The 21,993-nt window shown below is 41.6% G+C and overlaps 1 protein-coding gene across 2 annotated transcripts in view; it reads left to right on the forward strand.

The window, feature by feature from the left end:
* Positions 1-21,993, forward strand: part of LOC144495871 (ras-related protein Ral-A) — a 70,559-nt gene that overhangs the window by 20,344 nt on the left and 28,222 nt on the right. Inside the window, exons 2-3 of one of the 2 annotated variants that reach the window (XM_078216547.1) lie at positions 15,883-15,963; positions 18,708-18,876. In XM_078216547.1, coding sequence (XP_078072673.1) covers positions 18,763-18,876 — 114 coding nt within the window. In that variant the 5' untranslated portion in view covers positions 15,883-15,963; positions 18,708-18,762. The remainder of the gene's footprint in view (positions 1-15,882; positions 15,964-18,707; positions 18,877-21,993) is intronic. The other variant, XM_078216546.1, reaches the window with a different exon arrangement.

Consider the following 21,993-nt stretch of genomic DNA (forward strand, 5'->3'; position numbering starts at 1 on the left):
GAGAATGTATGGGAGGATTACTTATAGATTATACATAGTAGAAAAAACTGAAGAGTGTTTGGGCTTGGCAGGAGTTTGGGGATATGGGGCTATGGATAGGGCTTGATTGTACTCTTTGGGTGTGATGGTTGTTGCTGTTCTGAATGTCATTCTGGCTCTTGTTCAATCTGGATTTTTGGGAAGAAGTGAGGAGAGATATGGGGCCTGGTTGCACACTTGGATAGCATGGTCCTTGCTGTTAAGTAGCAGAGTAGTTCTGGAGTTCTGTCTCCAGCTTGGGTGTTGTGGAATCCTAGGAGTAAGTATGTTTGAGTTAACTGGCTATATTTGGGAGCCTATACTAGATTGGTATGTAAGAGTTTAGTGAGCAGATTGGTAGAGAAGGAAATTCAGTGCACTCATTATTTTGAGCCGAAAGTCAGAGACCCAGTTGATTAGTTGTCACAGATCTTTAATCCTGCTAGCCAGCATGATATATTGAATGCAAATGCAGTGAACATTTTCTTACTGCTTTGCCTCCCTTTCAAGCTTGGGAATAGTGCAGTGTGAATATTTGGTTGTAATGTGTTAGGTGGGGGGTGTTGGATGGAAGTGCAGGTGCCACAATATACTTTTCTAGGATGGTAAATGTTTCCTGGCCATTGTTTAAGTGGTCACTTTGTCCTAATGCTCAGAGCTTGTGAAGTGGGGTGGGGAAGAAATCAGGCTGGTTTCTACAGAACTAGTAGATTAAGGAATTGACTGCAAATAGTATTTGTGGGTAAACTGGAAGTACATGTATTTGTATAGAGCTTTATCACATTTGGTGAATGCCTCAGGAAAAAAACTCTACATCTGTTTTTTTTTCCTTGAGTGTAGTCGCTATTGTCTAGGTAGAGTTGGCAGCCAATTTGTCCCAAATTGCCACTTGATCTGTATGGTTGTGGGCATGGTGTGGGACCATTTTGCACCCATTTGAACAGGCAGGTGATTCAATCTCTGGTCCAAAAGATGGAACTTGATGCAAGAATATTGGCTGATAATAAATTGAAATTTGATGCAAGTCACAGGAACAATAATTGAAAAGTTTTTTTTTCAGGGACACAAGAAGTAGAAGATTTTACAGCAGGTTGAGAAATCTTTGGAGATAGCATATTTGATTCCATGTTTTTGTATTTCTAAATCAACGGTAAATGATTGTATTTGCATTGTTAAAATCTCAGAGCATTTCATGGACAATTTTTCAAATACTAATGCTGGACTATAAAAGATGTAAAATCTTTTGAAAACCAGAAAGTGCTGAGAAAGAAAACATTAATTCTTTTCCTATAAATGATGCTTTAAATTTACATTTTTGTAGAAAAGCACAGGATCAGTGAATTGGGTTAAAAGTGGGTCATGGAATCCCTACAGTGCAGAAAGAGACTATTCAGTCCATCGAATCTGCACCAACCCTTCAACAGAGCATCTTACCCAGGCCCTCCCCAACCTTGTAATCCCATGTGTTTACCCCACTGATCCTCCTAGCCTACACATCTTTGGACACTAAGGGGCAATTGAACATGGCCAATTCGCCTAGCTTGCACATCTTTGGGAGGAAACTGGTGTACCCTGAGGAAATTCATGCAGACAAAGGAATGTTGAAACTCCACACAGGCTGAAGTCAAACCCAGGTTCCTGGCGCTGAGACACCAGTGCTTACCACTGTACTGCCCCTAAAGTCTTGGAGACTTTAGGGGCAGTACAGTGGTTGACTGAATAAAATCTATACTGAAGGCTGATTTGGAGCCCAGAATGAATTTGCTCTTCATACCCCTACCTCTCTCCCAATTGCTGTTAGTGACAACATTAGACCTAACTGGTGTCATTGTAAGAGTTGGATTCTTCTGTGGTTTCTATGTCTAAAAGTATAATTCCACACCCTGGCAACAATCTACATTGTTCTAAATATTTTTGCATTTAAGTTTTGGATCCACCACCCTTGAGGCCATTCAAATGTTAACAGCCACTTGTACATTTCCTTTAACATAATGAAGCATCCCAAAGTACTTCATAGGAGCATTTGATAAAACAATATGGCACTAAATCACACAGAAATATTAGGTCAGGTGACCAAAAACATGGTTAAAGAGGTGGATTTTAGGCATGAGGAAAGGGAGGCAGAGGAATGTGGAGATGAGAAGGTGTGGCCACCAATGGTAAAGCAGTATAATCGGCCATGCTTGACCAGGAAATGGGGTTGATCGGAGAGCACTGTGATGATAGGTGAACAGGACTCGGTGCAAGTTTAGACACAGGCAACAGAGTTTTGAACATATTTCCAGAGGGTACAAAGTGGGACAGCAGCCAGAAGTTCATTGCAATAGCCAAGTTTAAAGATAACAAAGGCATGACTCAAGTGTTTCAGCAGCAGATAAGCTGAGATGGGTGAAGTCAGGTGATATTATGGAAGTGTAAATATTATTGATGGCACAAATGAGGTTGGAATCTTGCCTTGGGGGTCAAATACCAATCACTGGTTTTTAAACTCTATGTTGCCTGGGGGAGGGATGGAGTTAGTCACTAGGAAGCAGAGTTTGGCATGGGGATGAAGAACCAGGGTTTCATTCTTCATACTTAGAATTTCTACTCTAGTACTGGATGTTGAATAAACAGTCTGATTTGGCAGCAGCAGAAGAGTCGAGAGATGACAGTGAGGTAGAGCTGGGCATCGTCCATATACGTATAAAAGCAAACCTGCTTTTAAATTGTGGGACAATGTGCAGATGAGAAATAGGAAAGGGCCAAAGATCCTAAGGGGACACCAGAGGTGGTAACATGGAAGCAGGAAGAGAAGCCATTGCAAGTGATACCCTGGCTACAATTAGATGAAAATTGAACCAAATGAAAGCTGTCCCACCCAGCTAGGTAACGATGGAGAGAGAATAGTGTGGTCAACTATATCACTAGGAATGTCATTTAACTTGGATTGATTTTACTTTTAGATGTAAAACAAGATTTAAATCCTTCCCTTAACAATAATGCTTGTATAATTTGTACAATTTTCTTTTATCCTGGAAGTGAAATTGGATCTATTTGCATTAAGCTTGTGAAGGCATCTACTGGGGGCTGAGACAATGACAAGCCTTTGTTTGCAACAGTATTGTGACATGTTGGTTCCAAGAAGAACCTCGCCTTTCTAAGTAACAACTGGGCAATACTGTTTTTTTTTTAAAAAATTCTCTTCGCTCACTTGTGATGGGATTGTTGAATTCTTTGACAATTCTAACCTAGGGAGGATGTATTTACCTGGTACTATCCCTATCACTAAAAAAAAAAGTTGTAATGTTCTAACAGCAAGCTTATTGGGACCAATTTAATGGTGCATGTACATCTTGGTGCAAGTAAGAGACTAGAGGGAAATGTATTAACAATGGGAAATGTTGCCATCCCAGAGGTAAGTAGATTAGAACAAAGATAATCAGAGGGCTGACTTGAAAGAAATATCTATCCCATGCACAGAACTCAAACAGATTCAATGCTGGATACAATGAATTCAAATTGTTTAATGGTCAGTGTGGTCAATTTGCTTACTAAAGTCAAGAGAAAAAGTAAAGATTGTGCTTTGTCCAGTGGATGGTGTGGAATGCACAGGAGCTACCAGTTTACATTTTGAATGTATTGAAAAAATAGTTGCTGCTTTAAAATGTTCAACATTAATATTGTGCTGTCTAGAGTGCTGATATTGTATTTGAACAGATTAATCATTCAACTTCTAGTTGTTTTCTATTAAATTACTCCCTTTATTGGACTATTCTAGCAAGCTAGAATCCAAACGTTTGATCAAAATGTTTATTTTTCAGTGACGGATGATAGTTTTTCACTTTTTAGCTTCCTGTGGCATTTAACCTGGTTCTTCCTGCAGCAGGTAAGAGCATTTACAATGTGCTGAAACTAACTGAGATAGTTTACTGGAAGGCTGTTATGTAAAGGGCTAACTTGATGAAAACCATTGCTATGAACCCATGGGATTTCCATCAGCTCTTGTACAAGCTTACAAAAGCTGTTGTTTGATCGGTTGATCAATCCAAATGGAGTCCCCCCCCCACCCCCTCTAGATCTTTTGCCAATGATTTTAATTCTGACCTTTTAGTAATTGATTCACCCACAGGATGGAATAGTTTTTCTTAACATCCAAGATCACTTCTGAACCTCTGTTCCAAGGAGAACTTTTCCATCTCGTAACTGAAATCCCTAATTTCTGATAAACCTCTTCTGTACTACTTCGTCATTAGATATGGTGCCCAGAATTGCCCTAACTAGTGATTTTTTGAAGATGCTGAAAAGTGAGACATATTGCTAAAACATGTCTTGTACTCATCAAGATAAAGGCAAGACTGCCCAATTTCAGACTATTACAACAATTTATGCCACTGGAAAAAAAGGGTGCCGATTGGCAAGTTGAGGCATTACCATAAAAAAGCAATGGGGAACTATATAGGCTCCCTTAGCTTCAGGAAACGGAGCATGGGTCCCTGCATATGAACGTATGTCACTTCTATTAAGCGCCACAATACAAACTTGATGACTAGTGTAGTTATTGGCATATTCAGGATTGACCAAGTGCTCCCCAATCACAGAATCACATCTTGCAGCCGATGTTTTGTTTTACAAATGTGACCTGGTTTGAGTGCAGCCTATACTCTGCATATTACAAATAAGTAAAAAAAAACCCTGCTGTTTGATTCAATCAGTAAATGGTTGGGGCGTACAGCCTTTACAGTGGCACTGTAGTTCATACACCATTGCTCAGTTGTGTAGTAGATAATGTCTTTTTAGACTGGCAACAAACAGCATGCTGTTAGTGAAAAATACCACTTGGGTAGCCACTGCATAGTAGCAACGTGAAAATGGCTTGCTTAACCATAAAAGTTTACAAGTTGCGTGCAGATATAGAGCGCATCAAAATTCTGTGGGACAATAGCTATCCTAATCACTCATTGGCCCAGTTTGTGCTATACACAGTGAACAATGACTGCCACTTTCAGAACTACAAAATGCTCAATCAAACTTGGAAAGGCAAAGTAGCTCAAAATATTTAAGAAGCGTGTAGTTCCCTTTTTTGAATTGCATTGTAACTTTTATCCCTCCTATCTGGCACTACTCCTGAATACTCCAAGGACTTTTTGATCTGTGCCTCTAGTATTTGTATCTTTGGTGCATTCCAGGTGGAACAGGTGACTTAGAAACTTTCAGAAATGCTAATTGATGGTTTCTACTAGGCTTTGTCTTTGGGCAGAGTGCGAAAGAGTTGTCCTGAAGGAGGGCGTTCGCAAGCCAAGGCAACTCTTCTGCCTTTTTTCCTTCGGCTTTAGTCACTTGCAGCAGAGCTTGTGCAGTCAGTTTTCAACTGTTGCAGCTTATTGGATGAGGTGCTGCCACATAGTTAGTGGCAATACCCTTTTCAATGATGCCTTCAAAGTATCCATAAAATGTTTTGTCCTTGATCGATGCCATTCTTCAGTTGTGAAAAGTTGATTTGCTTCAGAAGCCAGATATTTGCCATGTGAATGCAGTGTCCAGACCAACAGAACTGATTTTGTGTGACTTATGATAGGAATTGGCTGAGAATGCTGGAGCTTGTTTGCCAGTATGTGATCCTGCAGAAATGCTGGTGGTGGAAATTTTCCACTGTCCATGGTCTTTATTGATCTGTCAAAGGTCGGTTAATCATGAAACCTTTTGGAAAGTCCATCTGTGACTTGGACATAGTGGTATTATCCTGGACAGTTGAAGACGGAGCCTTTTTATATCTGGACAATTATCTAGTAAGGCTGTTGGATTGCACCAACTCCCTTCACTATTTACCTCCGCCTGGTCATGGAGTTCATTCGCTATTTACTTCCATGGGGGTCATGAGTTGGGGGCGGCACGGTAGCACAGTGGTTAGCACTGCTGCTTCACAGTTCCAGGGACCTGGGTTCGATTCCCAGCTCAGGTCACTGTCTGTGCGGAGTTTGCACATTCTCCCCATGTCTGCGTGGGTTTCCTCCGGGTGCTCCGGTTTCCTCCCACAGTCCAAAGATGTGTGGGTTAGGTTGATTGGCCAAGCTAAATTGCCCCTTAGTGTCCCGGGATGTGTGGATTAGCGGGTAAATATGAAGGTTGGAGGGATTAGCAGGTAAATATGTAGGGATATGGGGCTAGGGCCTGGGTGGGACTGTGGTTGGTGCAGACTCGATGGGCTGAATGGCCTCTTTTTTTTGCACTGTAGGGTTTCTATGGTTCTATGGAGACTCAACAGGAAGTATTTCAACCTCAAATGGTTCAGAGCGAAGTTGAAGGTGACTTTCCAGCATTCACACAACTTATGTTGATGGTACAGTTGTGATTTGCGCTGCAAGTGAGATTCTGACCACCTTCAACCTCCAACACAAAGGTAGAGGTGCCTTTGGTAGGTGACCGTTGACCATTTTATGACAATCACTGTCAAAGACTCAAGTTGTGCAATTTTTAGGCTGCACTTGCACAGTTTGGATTACTTCTGGTGACATTTTAGGAAAAGGAGCTACCGGGGGATTGAACTGTTCCAATAGCTTCTAATAGTCTCCCCAAATATTACAATGGCTGGAGGTTTAGGTGCTTGTCTGAGGAAGGCTGGTGAATAGTTTGGGTTTTGCTGATGAGACCAACCTTTTTTGTGGTGTTGAAGGTGGTCTGAATCACGCTTGCAGCTCAAACCACAACTGTACCACCAACATAAGTTATGTATGCTGGAAGGTCACCATCGACTTTGCTTTGAACTTGTTTGAGGTTGACCTACTTCCTGATGAGTCAACTCGTGACCCATGGAAGTAGGTTGTGAATGAACTCCATGACCAGGCTGAAGTAGATGGTGAAGAGAGTTGGTGCAATCAAACAGCCTTACTAGATTGTCCAGATACAAAAGGGCTCTGTCTCCAACTGTCCAGGATAATGCCACTATGTCCAAGTCTCTGATGGACCTTCCAAAAGGCTTCATGGTTAATTGACCTTTGACAGAACAATAAAGGCCATGTAAAGCTCTTGATGCTTATCGGGCTGAAGAAAAGTACCCGGATTAATGCAAAGTTGCAAATGTCTGTGGTTTCCCTTGGGTGGCAGGAAGCCATGTTGGGTCTGACAGGTAGGATGCAGTTAGGATGATTTGTGCAAATCTTCCTAAAAGTGAACAGAAATGATGTGCCTCCTATAGTTCCCACAAATGAAGTGAAACAATTATGGTATTTCAGAAGGTCTTTTTTTAAAAAGGTTTTGAGTTTGAGAGAATTCATGACACCAGCTTTATAGATATCTGCAGGAATGTTGTCTGGACCACATACTTTATTAATCTGTTGTGGATAGCATTATTCAACTTGTGTTGATAGCAATCACAAAATTTGACTGTCAAACTGGGGGATTGTGTGATACTGTTGACTTCTGATTTGAGGAGGTTCTGGTAGTGCTGATTTCTATCCTGGTGGATGGCTGCATCATCTTTAAGAATATTGCTGTCTTCCATTTAGAAAGGGAGGGGCCATTCGTTTTTTGTCCATAGCTAGTTTTGGTGATACAGTTAAACTGCGCCTTCATCCATTTCTATGTAACATTGGATTTCATTGGCCGCCTTTACCCACCACTTCATCTTGATGAAGAGATTGAAGTTGATTTTCCAGTACAAATGTGCAGAATCTTTAACCAAATACCATTGAATATTGAAATCTGCCTAATATATTTGGAAATTAATGAATGCTTCTCATCTAAAGCACCATTCTGCTGCAACAAGCTATGATGTCCTAAGATATTGAATGGAGCTTTCTTTAATTGCAAATGCTAAGTTTGGTAGAACTTTGCAACAAGGTCCCACAGGTGCTCTATACATGATTTTTTTTGATTAGCTATCAGAGGGGATGTATTGAAACAGACTGTGATTGAGAAAAGGCTAAATCCTATGTGATGGACAGCAGCTAACTGCTGGAATGGCTCAATCAGCAGCTATTCCAGGCTCGCTCACGGATGCCAGAACACAAGTTTCAAAAGATCAGAAACTAGGCCCTTGCTAGCAATTAGAACATTGCAGTAATCTTTGATTTAGTGGTCCTGACCCAGCTTGCCATCATTCATTCATAATTGGTGACCCAGCTGTGTGGGGAAGGGTTAGGAGGAAAGATCTTTCAACTTCGAATGCTTGGATGAAGATTTTTTTTGTTCATTTCATTCCACAGGATTCCAAGAAAGACTCTCGAGTGTTGACATGGATTTGTTTACTTGGCATTTTATACAACCCTAAAATACAGTAGGAATAATATTTGTCCAATTCTTTTGTTCTCCCCAAAACCTTTTCCCACTTATTTCAGTACTTTTACAGCAAAACAGTTAGATAAGATTTACCATTTTCTAAATCTTGGAAATGATTTTTCACAAGTGGAATCCAGTGTATACAGTCAGGTTGTCAGAGATGCAACATTAATTAGGTATTTGCTGGAGACTTCTGCATTTAATTGACCTTCCCTTGAGGTAACTTTGTGCAATTCTTAATTATTGCTTCTCGGCAAGATGAGCTTCGGTTCTTTATTAGAGGTAGATTAGGCTACAGATGACTAGATAAAGTTCATTCTGCATCAGATCAAAATTTCTTTCGGCACTCTTTTGCAATTTTAATTCCTCATTAGCATGGGTTTCCTCCCACAGTCTGAAAGACGTGCTGGTTGGGTGCATTGGCCACGCTAAGTTCTCCTTGTGTACCCGAGCAGGCACTGGAGTGTGGCGACTAGGGGATTTTCACAGTAACTTCATTGCAGTGTTAATTTAAGCCTACTTGTGGTAAACTTTAAAAAAAACTTTAGTTGATGTAGTCATACAGAGAAACATTGCCTTCTGTATTTTAATTTTATTTTTAGGGTTTCCTTTAGATAAAATCGAATGTTTCCATTTAGCACTTGTGCTATGATATATAGCAGCAGCTCATCCAATTGTGAGCTAAGGATTAATTAGGTCAGAATAGTACGCTTGCCATGCTAGACAACTTATTTTGAAAAATAAATCCTTTATTTGGCAACATGTGGCTCATGCAATTTACCAGGATCAGATTCGTCAAGATTTCCATTTCATTGCAAATAAATCAGGCCTAACGTTTTGGGTAAGTTAGTAAAAGACCAGAGAATCTGCATGGTTCTCTTATTTCTTGTTGCCTCCTGAGTCCCAAACCCCACTCATGGCTACACAAAATTGAAATGTGGTGAACCTTCTCTCCACTGGCTACTGTTACTGGAGTGCGGTTACAAGTGGTGTACCTCAGGGATCTGTTTTGGGGCCACTGCTGTTTGTAATATTTATTAATGATCTGGATGAGGGTATAGTTGGGTGGATTAGCAAATTTGCTGATGACACCAAAGTCGGTGGTGTGGTAGACAGTGAGGAAGGGTGTCGTAGTTTGCAGGAAGACTTAGACAGGTTGCAAAGTTGGGCCGAGAGGTGGCGGATGGAGTTTAATGCGGAGAAGTGTGAGGTAATTAACTTTGGTAGGAATAACAGATGTGTTGAGTATAGGGCTAACGGGAGGACTTTGAATAGTGTGGAGGAGCAGAGGGATCTAGGTGTATGTGTGCATAGATCCCTGAAAGTTGGGAATCAAGTAGATAAGGTTGTTAAGAAGGCATATGGTGTCTTGGCGTTTATTGGTAGGGGGATTGAATTTAGGAGTCGTAGCGTTATGTTGCAACTGTACACAACTCTGGTGCGGCCGCACTTGGAGTACTGTGTGCAGTTCTGGTCCCCACATTACAGGAAGGATGTGGAGGCTTTGGAGAGGGTGCAGAGGAGGTTTACCAGGATGTTGCCTGGTATGGAGGGGAGATCCTATGAGGAGAGGCTGAGGGATTTGGGATTGTTTTCGCTGGAAAGGCGGCGGCTAAGAGGGGATCTTATTGAAACATATAAGATGATTAGAGGTTTAGATAGGGTGGATAGTGATAGCCTTTTTCCTCTGATGGAGAAATCCAGCACGAGGGGGCATGGCTTTAAATTGAGGGGGGGTAGTTATAGAACCGATGTCAGGGGTAGGTTCTTTACCCAGAGGGTGGTGAGGGATTGGAATGCCCTGCCAGCATCAGTAGTAAATGCGCCTAGTTTGGGGGCGTTTAAGAGATCCGTAGATAGGTTCATGGACGAAAAGAAATTGGTTTAGGTTGGAGGGTCACAGTTTTTTTTTAACTGGTCGGTGCAACATCGTGGGCCGAAGGGCCTGTTCTGCGCTGTAATGTTCTATGTTCTATGTTCTGTTCTATGTTCCTGTTCTCAGTATAAGTGGGTCCTTTGGGCCTGCCCTGGCCTCTTTACTGGGTTTCTGATCACACTTTCTTTTTCTTAGACTTTTCCCCAGTCCCAGAGGATGTTGAAAGCTTGACTTGAGCAGGTTATCGCGGTCCTGGAAAATATTGAATGCATCGAATGGGTTGTCTTCCAAGAAAATTGTTCCAGCTCCTCCAATGTTAGGTTAGCTTCCTCCTGCCATTGCTGCTCCTCCAGTCATAGCTTTGTCTCTGAAAGAGCAGCAAGCAAGGGAGCATGTCATTAGAGGAGCTGGAAGAGACAGTGATTTGATGAGCAGCTCCTCGGATTCTGCTTCGCATACTCTGTTGCTGCTGCTTCATTTAAAACATATTTTCCCACTCCTTACACCACAGCCTCAATTCTGCATGCCCAGACTGCAGGGGCTATGCTGTATGGATTGGAAGTGTGCTGCCCTGAATTTGTCACTGGTCCTTTTTCACAGGCTACTAGTTGCATTTTTGGGGTGAATTCACTCACTGCCTCCATTTATTCTGAATCCTCTTCTGCATACTATTTGTATTCCTAAAATAGCTAAACCTTGCAGTTTCAAATATATTCCAAATTAATATAAAGTACCTACCCTGATGCTGCCTCATTGATTGCCTACATCCCTCTTTTTTTTTTTTCTTGTTACCTCCCAAACCTGTACCCATCTTTCCCAGAACTCCATGTTTAACTCAATCGGCTTTCTGCATCTGCCACAGCCCTGATTTTTTTTGTCATTCTTTCACTGGCTAGGCCAGCATTTATCAGTAGTTGAACTTGAGAAGGTGTTGGTGGGATGCCTTGAACCATTTTTGTGTGAGAGAGTGTGTTCCAGGTTTTTGACCAGCAATGGTGAAGGAATGGAGAGATAGAGGGGAACTGGTTGGTGGTTATGTTGCCATGCATTTACTGCCCTTTTTCCAGTTGGTAGAGGTCACAGGTTTGTATGTGCTGTCAAAGGAACTTTGAGTTGCTGCAGTATGTTCGTAGATAGTACTTACTCACTGTCGGTGATGGAGAGAGTAGATATTGAAGTTGGCGTATGCGATTCAGCGATGGTAATATCATTGAATGTCATGGGGTGATGGTTAGATTCTCCCTCCTCCTGACCTCTTCAACATCTCAACATCCCCAATTTTAATCACTCCATTTGTGACTGTACCTTCATCTGTTTGGGCCTTGTGCCCTAGAATTCCCTTTCAACCTCTTCACTTCTGTCTTGCTTTCCTCCTTTAAGGCGCTCCTTAAAATATACCTCTTTGACCAAGCTTTCGGTCATTTATAATGCTCCTGTGAAGCACCTTGGGATGTTACATAAAAGGCAATACACAAATACAATCATTTCTCGTGTTATATAGTATTGACACCTGACACTTGCACAGTACTCTTGAAGTGTGGCCTGACCATGGTCTTAAAATGATTTGGCATAACGTCACTACTTCAGAATTTGGTATTCCTAGAAATAAATCCATGTTTTGTTAGCATTAATTTCTTTACTGATCTTGTGATGCTGCTTTCAATGATGGTTGTTCATTTGTATCCCTAAATTCTTAAATGCTGCGGACACTGGATATCTGAAATATAAACACAATGCTGGAAACACTCAGGTCTGGCAGCATCTGTGGAGAAACTATAATGTTTCCATCCCATTTCATTCTTCAGAATATCCATTCTTAGATTTAGCTGTATTTCCCAGTTTGGAAGCATTATAAATTTTGTAGAATCATAGGATAGTATAGAACCAATTTGGCCCATTTGGTCTGATATGTACTTATAGCACTGAGGTTTTTCAGCTGATCAGAGTCAGCATGTATTTGTAAAGGGTAGGTCATAACTGACCCTGTTTTGCAAATGTGACTGGAGTAGTGAAAAGAGGAATGTCTATGGCAGCTATTTAGTCAGACGTCCAAAAGCATTTAATGGTCCTTCTATTGAGACTGCTAGCTGAAGCTCATGGAAGTGAAGGTAAACTATTGACCTGGTTAGGAAATTGGCTAATGTGAAAGGATTCTTGGGGGTAACGAACAGCTACTCCAGTTGGCATGATGTGACTAGTGGTGACCTGCAAGGATTGTTGAGGCCTCAGCTATTCATTATTTATTAAGGACTTGTGGGTTTTCTACAGTGATACAAAAAATGGAAGCATAAAATTCCAAGGAGGTATTGTACTTCAAGTGAAAGGGCAAGACTGTGGCAAATGGATTTCAACATGGGTAAACATTTTTCAAAAAAATCATCCACCTTGGTGCTAAAATGGATTTTTAAAAAAGTAAAAAGCTCATTGGTGAGAGGCCAAACACTAGTGGGGAGGTTTCTGGTGTGCCGGTCATTAGTTTCTGTACCTGTTTGTGCTGACATTTATTGCATATAGGAATAGAATACAAGGGGGTAGAAGTTGTGCTTCAATGATAGAACATCATGTTGGACCAGAGCAGTGTGTGCTCTGCTGTCAGTGACATCACAAGCACAGACGCTGTATCTGCCTGTGCAGGAAGTGCTCTCCCTGGTGTTGCAGCTCAAATAAATGTAACCAAATTGCATACTCTTCGTTCTATGATGGCAGGACATCCCAAAATGCTTTGCAGCCAAATAACCAATTTTTTGAAGTGCAGTCACTAATGTTGCAAGTTGTATGAAACCTATCGTGGCTGGTAATGGGTTAAAGTGAACAGTGCCATGCTAAATTTCAAACAAAGACTTCATTTTGTCACAAGCCCTCATGCTTGTTCAAATATAGATAACCAAGTAATTTGATCGTTTCAGGACATTGCATTCAATTTCGGTTGTAAAACTCAGCTATGATTTTCCACCCGAGTTGTTTGCATTTTCTGTTGCCTTTCTCTTTCTATTTTGTTGTGTGTTTTCAGTTTCGGGGGTCCTTTAGACTCCCTTTAGAAAACCTCAAGCATTAGAAGCTAATTGGAGCTGGAAATAAGCTCCCAGCACCCAGCTATGAAATAATTTGCTGCCTTAAAAAAAAACTCTCCATTTCGCTTCTGGTTGTTTTCTTAATTATCTTGCAGTCTAATCAACATTTTCCAATTTCTGATGACTAATAACATTGGGTTAGGATAGTGAAACAGTAATTTACTTTTTACTTTTCAAACTTGAGGTTTTATTTTATTGATCATAACGGAACTGCTGTATAGAATGGCTGATATAAAACAGGAGACCTGTCAACAGACACAAATAGAATAAAATGTCATACAATCATTAGATGCAGTACATTTGCAGCAAATTGGGTTAACAATGAAAAAATCTTTCGAAGAGAAACTGAATGTGGCGTTTATTTTCTTTCATGGGATGTGGGCTTTGCTGGCTAAGTCAGCATTTTTATTACCCTTTTAAGTTGGTGAGCTGCTGTCTTGAGTCACTACAGTCCGTGATTGTAGGTATTCCCACAGTGCTGTTGGGGAAGAACTTCCAAGATTTTACCCAACAACAGTGAAGGAACAATGAAAAGTTCCAAGTTACAATGGCATGTCTCTTGGAGGGGTACTTGCAGGTAGGTGGTGTTGCCATGCTTCTGTTGCCCTTGTCCTTCTGGATGAGAGAAATCATGGGTCTGGAAAATGCTGTTGAAGGACCCTTGGTGAATTGCTCCAGTGCATCTTGTAGATGGTACATGCTGCTGCCATTGTGTCACTAGTGAAGGGAGCAGCTGTTGAAGGTGCTGGTGTATGGGGTGCCAATCAAGTGAGCTACTTTGTCCTGGATGATATCAAGCTTCTTGAACTGCGCTCATCCAGGCAAGTGGAGAGTATTCCATCTCACTCCTGCCTTGTGTTTTGTAGGTGGTGAACCAGCTTTGGGGAGTCAGGAGGCAATTACATTCGGAATTCATAGCCTTTGACCTCTCCTTGTAGCCACAGTATTCGTATGGCTGTTCCAGTTCAGTTTCGGGTCAAGTAATTCTCAGGAAGTTGGGGGGGGGGGAATTCAATGATGGGAATGCCACTGAATACCATGAGGTGGGGGGAGGGAGTGGTGTAAGCTGTACTATAGTTACTGGGCGTCCTCATTCTACTTTAATTCAAGCAGATGCCATCTAGGCCCAGCTTAGACCCCACTTAATTGGACAGTTGCACAATTTGTTTTGGAAGCTGATGCATTTAACCAATGAATGCTAGTTTTTCAAATTACAAAGCCTAAAATATTTAGTTTGGGGTGAATTTTAACAGGTTTATTTGGCAGCACAAGCCACAAGTTTTCGGAGCACTGCCCCTTCAATTGTGAACTCAACTTCACAATTGAGTTTGTCTATATATGCCCTGTTTGTGAACACAACTCCCACTCACCTGATGAAGGGGCAGTGCTCCGAAAGCTAGTGGCTACCAAATAAACCTGTTGGACTTTAACCTGGTGTTGTGAGACTTCTTACTGTGCTTACCCCAGTCCAACGCCGGCATCTCCACATCGTGAATTTTAACCCACATTATTTCTTCACCTATATATAGGATTTCTCAATCTATTGTGCAACAGTTGTTTCATTGCAGTAGCATCTAATAACTTGAGCCTGAAGTAGGAGAGCTATTTGTGATTTTCTTTTTCCTGCCTACTCAATTAATCCTTGTTGTTCTTTGTATTTTCACTTTGACTTTCCAGAGCACTTGCATGTGTTGCAGATGTGTAATTGTGATATAGATTTAGGTTTTTAAAAAAAAAATGATCATAAACCTCAATGGTTGCCAAAGTTATCTGACCTTGTGTGGTAAAGCTTTAGCTCGAAGCGGTAGGTAGACATGTCCGGATACATGAAGTAATTTGGAATTAAATTCTCATTTCCACAAGGGTCAACAGTAACTCATTGTGGCTTCCCTGGACGTGTGACTAGCTCTTTCCTATCTCATCAAATCTGGGAGAATAGGAACCACTTAAATTAATAGTTAATTACCTCGGCTAAAAAGACAATGGATGGGACTAACCCAATAACTAATATGGAAGATGATTCAAAATAGTTGGGACAGCAGCCATTTTTAAATTTTGCAACTGTTTAAGGTCTGGCTGAGACTAGCTATTTTGTGTAGAATCCCAAGAAGAACTCTGAGAAACAATTTCAGGGAGGGTTCTCGGCCAAGGAGGAAGAAATCGACTGCAGTTTGAGTCCTGGCAATCTGCAAATGCTGTAACCATAGAATTGGTGAACAATGGTAAAACTCCTTTCTCACAAAAGCCTGAGTGCACCTGAAAAGGTAAACCTCAATAGTCCAATAGTCGTCACGGCTGCTAAACCAAACCGTAGGAATTTCAACTCCTTCACTTTCAACTCTTGCACTGTGGAAGGAGTTCAAGCAATGGGCCCATAATAGTATCTCGGACTGATTTTGAAATCTCATCTTTAATCTTTACCTTTTCTGCTTTTACTCTTTAACTTTAACTTTTAACAGTAGTTTTTGTGATTGATTAATGTTTATCTTGTTTGCGACTAAAGCTTCACTGCTGAGTAATTTTCAAATTGAACCATGAAAACTAAAAGGACACACCCATTGCTCGCACTGTTCAGCTTGTACACATTCTTAGCTTATGGACCACTTTAAGGCAACACCTTTTACATAGTTGTCACACATTTTAATTTTGCTTCATGAACAGAATCAAGCGCCACACAGAATTGTTGAATGTGGTCCAGCAAAGACTGGAGGAACTAGTGGAAGTTCGAGTACAATCAATAAGGTGGGCATGTGGAATGAATACTTACTACAGATTTTCATAATTATCCAAATTTTAAATTGTAATTTAATTCACCACAAAAGCTTGTTTCTCAAACCCTCCATAGTTGTTTATACGTGCTCCTGTAGACTCCACCCAAGATGTTGAAATGCAAATGCACAAGTCTGTTGTCTTGTAGGAAATGGCTGCCATGTTCTCAGGAATGGATTTGATTATTTGTGCTTAGTCTTGATCTTTTCCTGAGATGGCTTTGAGTTTAGCATGCAGTCACAATATTGATAAATAAGGTAATTTGTCCATCCAGGTCACTCATCTAGAAAGAACATGCAGTTTGTTCCCTCACCCCAGCTCCCAATTAGTCAGGTTTGCAGCATGGAAACAGACCATTTGACCCAACTTGTCCATGCTGCCCCTTTTTTAATCCCTAAGCGAGTCCCAATTGCCTGCGTTTGGCCCATGTCCCTCTATACCCATCTTACCCATGTAACTGTCTAAATGCTTTTAAAAGACAAAGCTGTACCCGCCTCTACTACTACCTCTGGCAGCTTGTCCCAAACATGCTCCACCCTCTGTGGAAACAAATTGCCCCTCTGGACCCTTTATCTCTCCCCTCGCCTTAAACCTATGCGCTCTAGTTTTAGACTCCCCTACCTTTGGGAAAAGATATTGACTATCTATCTGATCTATGCCCCTCATTATTTTGCAGACCTCTAAGATCACCCTAAGCCTCCTATGCTCCAGATAAATTCCCAGTCTATCCAACCTCTCCTTGTAACTCAAACCATCAAGTCCCGGTAGCATCCTAGTAAATCTTTCCTGCACTCTTTCTAGTTTAATAATATCCATTCTATAATAGAGTGACCAGAACAGTACACCGTATTCCAAGTGTGGCCTTACCAATGTCTTGTACAACTTCATGACCTCCCAACTCCTGTGTTCAATGTTCTGACCAATGAAACCAAGCATGCCGAATGTCTTCACCGCTCTGTCCACCTGTGACTCCACTTTCAAGGAGCTATGAACCTGTACCCCCAGATCTCTCTGTTCTATAACTCTCCCCAACACCCTACTATTAACTGAGTAAGTCCTGCCCTGGTTCGATCGATCAAAATGCATCATCACTCATTTATCTAAATTAAACTCCATCTGCCATTCGTCAGCCCACTGGCCCAATTGATCAAAATCCTGTTGCAATCCTAGATAACCACCTTCATTGTCCACTATTGCACCAATCTTGGTGTCATGTGCAAACTTACTAACCATGCCTACTGAATTCTCATCCAAATTAATATAAATGACAAACAACAGTGGACCCAGCACTGATCCCTGAGGCACACCACTGGTCACAGGCCTCCAGTTTGAAAAACAACCCTCTACAACCATTCTCTGACTTCTGTCATCAAGCCAATTTTGTATCCATTTGGCTACCTCACCCTGGATCCCATGAGACTTGACCTTGGGCAACAACTTGCCATGTGCTCCCTTGTCAAAGGCCTTGCTAAAGTCCATGTAGACAACATCAATTGCACTGCCCTCATCTACCACCTTGGTTACCCCTTCAAAAAACTCAGTCAAATTCGTGAGACATGATTTTCCACTCGCAAAGCCATGCTGACTGTCCTTAATCAGTCCTTGCATCTCTAAATGCCTGTAGATCCTGTCTCTCAAAATACCTTCCAACAACTTAACCACTATACAGATGTGAGGCTCACCGGCCTGTAGTTCTCAGGCTTTTCCCTGCAGCCCTTCTTAAACAAAGGCACAACATTTGCCACCCTCCAATCTTCAGGCATCTCACCTGTGACTATTCAAATATCTCTGCTAGATGACCCATGATTTCTTCTCTAGCCTCCCAGTGTCCTGGGATACACTTCATTAGGTCCCGGGGATTTATCTACCTTGATGATGTGCTTTAAGATTTCCAGCACCACCTCTGTAATATGTACACTTCTCAAGACATCACTATTTATTCTCCCAAGTTCCCTAACATCCATGCTTTTCTCAAGAGTGAATACTGATGAGAAATATTCATTTAGGATTTCACCCATCTCTTGTGGATCCACACATGGATGACCTTGTTGATCCTTAAGAGGCCCTACTCTCTCCCTTGTTACTCTTTTGCCCTTTATGTATTTGTAGAATCACTTTGGATTCTCCTTTGCCTTGTCTGCCAAAACTATCTCGTGTCCCCTTTTTGCCCTCCTGATTTCTCTTAACTCTACTCCTACACCCCCTATACTCTTCAAGGGATCCACTTGATCCCAGCTGCCTATGCATGTCATTATGATTCCATAGATTTCTTTCAATTACTTTTACAATTTCAATCATCTTGATTAAAAACATTTTAATGCTGGATATAAATTTGCATTGCACTAATTTCAAAGTTTCCTTTTGAAGTAGTATTCTGGCCTCTGTAATGCAGTTTACTATTTTCTGAATGATCATTAACTGAAAATAGTAACAATGCCTCAGCCCTTTGCATATGCTGCCTGACTTATTGAGGATTGTTATTTCATATTTCAAGCATCTACAGTACTATATTCTGTCTGTTTCCCATTTGCCCTTCCCAGGCAATCCAACCAAGAGAAATTCAACTTGTTCTCAAATCAATCTTGTATCTCATCTCCTGCACTGTCCTAGGAAGATTTCTCAGTATTTCAGAAGTTGCCATTATTGTTCCATGACATTGAATTCCAGTTCAGAAAATGCCCACTGTATTCTAAGTTTATTGCTGATTCTTGTTTTAGGTGGAAAATTGCTATCAAGCCCTGAGATTTTGGTGATACCATCTCCAATAACAAAATGGCAGCAAACAAGACCAAAGGCCAGAATTCCTTGGCTCTCCACAAAGTAATTATGGTTGGAAGTGGTGGTGTGGGGAAATCTGCCTTAACGTTACAATTCATGTATGATGAGGTAAGAATATTTGTCTCGTGTCTTCTCTAATAGACTAAGACTTTTGCAGGTTTCTCATCTGAGAACCTGCATTCTGCAATAAATGTGAGGCTGTGTTTCACTAATAGAAACCAGGAAACATTTAGAACATAGAACATAGAACAGTACAGCACAGAACAGGCCCTTCGGCCCACGATGTTGTGCCGAGCTTTATCTGAAACCAAGATCAAGCTATCCCACTCCCTATCATCCTGGTGTGCTCCATGTGCCTATCCAATAACCGCTTAAATGTTTCTAAAGTGTCTGACTCCACTATCACTGCAGGCAGTCCATTCCACACCCCAACCACTCTCTGCGTAAAGAACCTACCTCTGATATCCGTCCTGTATCTCCCACCACGAACCCTATAGTTATGCCCCCTTGTAATAGCTCCATCCACCCGAGGAAATAGTCTTTGAACGTTCACTCTATCTATCCCCTTCATCATTTTATACACCTCTATTAAGTCTCCCCTCAGCCTCCTCCGCTCCAGAGAGAACAGCCCTAGCTCCCTCAACCTTTCCTCATATGACCTACCCTCCAAACCAGGCAGCATCCTGGTAAATCTCCTCTGCACTCCTTCCAGCGCTTCCACATCCTTCCTATAGTGAGGTGACCAGAACTGCACACAATATTCCAAATGTGGTCTCACCAAGGTCCTGTACAGTTGCAGCATAACCCCACGGCTCTTAAACTCCAACCCCCTGTTAATAAAAGCTAACACACTATAGGCCTTCTTCACAGCTCTATCCACTTGACTGGCAACCTTTAGAGATCTGTGGATATGGACCCCAAGATCTCTGTTCCTCCACAGTCTTCAGAACCCTACCTTTGACCCTGTAATCCACATTTAAATTTGTCCTACCAAAATGAATCACCTCACATTTATCAGGGTTAAACTCCATTTGCCATTTTTCAGCCCAGCTTTGCATCCTATCTATGTCTCTTTGCAGCCTACAACAGCCCTCCACCTCATCCACTACTCCACCAATCTTGGTGTCATCAGCAAATTTACTGATCCACCCTTCAGCCCCCTCCTCTAAGTCATTAATAAAAATCACAAAGAGCAGAGGACCAAGCACTGATCCCTGCGGCACACCGCTAGCAACCTGCCTCCAATCCGAAAATTTTCCATCGACCACCACCCTCTGTCTTCGGTCAGACAGCCAGTTGCATTTAAAGGAACCCAACTGTCAGAATAAAATTTAAAACTTTTTTAACCAGGTCCTTGTCTAATCTGGAATAAGATTGCAGGGATTTTTTAAAAGTCTGCTTGCCTATTAGATGGGAAGTGGAATGAAGGTGATTACATGTAATGTATTTCCAAACTTCATATTTTGGAGCAATTGCATCAATGTGATTACAAAATATAGATTTGAGTATCTAAGCATTAGATACTTATTCTAGGGGTAGAAGCCTAGATTTATTGCACATTGCCTGCCTGAGGAGGTGTTGGCAAGCCACCTTGAGCTTTCAAATTATTACAAAAGACAACAGGAACTACTGTCTTTGTTCTTAATAGTGGTTTGATGTAAATGAGTGTCTTGCCAAGTCACTGAAAAGTGCAGTTAAGAATCAACCACATTGATTTTGGGAATGGAGTGAACCAGGTTTGGTTGACAGATTTATTTCCCTATCAGACATTTAGCAAACTACCTTGAGCTTTTGTAGCAGTCCAACAGCTTTATGGTCACTTAATGATATTAACTTTTTATTTTGAGCTTTTAAGCTGAATTCTGAAACTGTCAAGGAGGAATTTGAACTTGGGTGTTTCCAGTCCCAGCTATTCATTTATCACTAGCTATTATGGTGTTACAAGACACTGTCAAACTAGGATCGAGTTATTCATTGTTTGCTAATGGTGGCAGTGGTTAGCACTGCTGCCCCAGTGCCAGGGGCCTAGGTTCAATTTGGCCTTGAGTGACTGTCTGTGTGGAGTTTGTATGTTCTCTCCTTGTCTATGGGGGTTTCCTTCAGGTGCTCCAGTTTACCCCCTCACTCCAAAGATGTGTGGGTTGGGTGGATTGGCCATGCTAAATTGCCCCTTGGTGTCGGGGGGCTAGCAAGGTTAATATGTGGGGCCATGGAGATAGGGTCTGGGTTGGATTGTTGCTGATGCAGGCTTGATGGACCAAATGACTGCCTCCTGCACTATGATTCCTCTGTTCCAGCCCACTGAAGGATTTGCTACACAATGGCCCACATAGCTATACCGTCAGCTTCATTCCCAATATCTTTGTTTTTTGCTGTCTTGACACATTTAAGCAGTTCATTGCATAAGGTCCACACAAAGTCCTGTCAAGTCTTACTATTTTCCTTGTTCAGTTTTTACACTATGAATCCTTTGTCATCTGAGGTCATCAGTGACGGGCATAGATCATTTATATGGAATAGCTAAGAAGTCACTTGTGGGGATGGTTTATAGGTGTCTTAACAGCAACTACAATGTAGGGCAGGGTATAGAGGAAGAAATAATGTTGGCTTATACAGCATGGCCATAGTCATTGGTGATTTCAATCTATAGATTGACTGGTAATGGTAGCCTGGAAGATGAATTCATAGGGTGCATTTGAGAATTTTCTGACACAGTTCTAAAGTCAACCAGAGAGCTGACAATGATGTGGAGATGCTGGTGTTGGACTGGGGTAAACACAGTAAGAAGTTTAACAACAGGTTAAAGTCCAACAGGTTTATTTGGTAGCAAAAGCCGCACAAGCTTTCGGAGACTTAAGCCCCTTCAGGTGAGTGGGAATTCTGTTCACAAACAGGGCATATAAAGACACAGACTCAATTTACAAAATAATGGTTGGAATGCAAATACTTCCAGCTAATCAAGTTTTTAAGATACAAACAATGTGAGTGGAGAGAGCATCAAGACAGGTTAAAGAGATGTGTATTGTCTCCAGACAGGACAGCCAGTGAGACTCTGCAGGTCCAGGCAAGCTGTGGGGATTACAGATAGTGTGACATGAACCCAATATCCCGGTTGAGGCTGTCCTTGTGTGTGGAACTTGGCCATCAGTTTCTGCTCAGCGACTCTACGCCGTTGTGTGTCGTGAAGGCTGCCTTGGAGAACGCTTACCTGAATATCAGAGACCG

Source organism: Mustelus asterias, chromosome 7 (genome assembly GCF_964213995.1).
Source record: "Mustelus asterias chromosome 7, sMusAst1.hap1.1, whole genome shotgun sequence".
In the NCBI taxonomy this organism is placed as follows: Eukaryota; Metazoa; Chordata; class Chondrichthyes; order Carcharhiniformes; family Triakidae; genus Mustelus; species Mustelus asterias.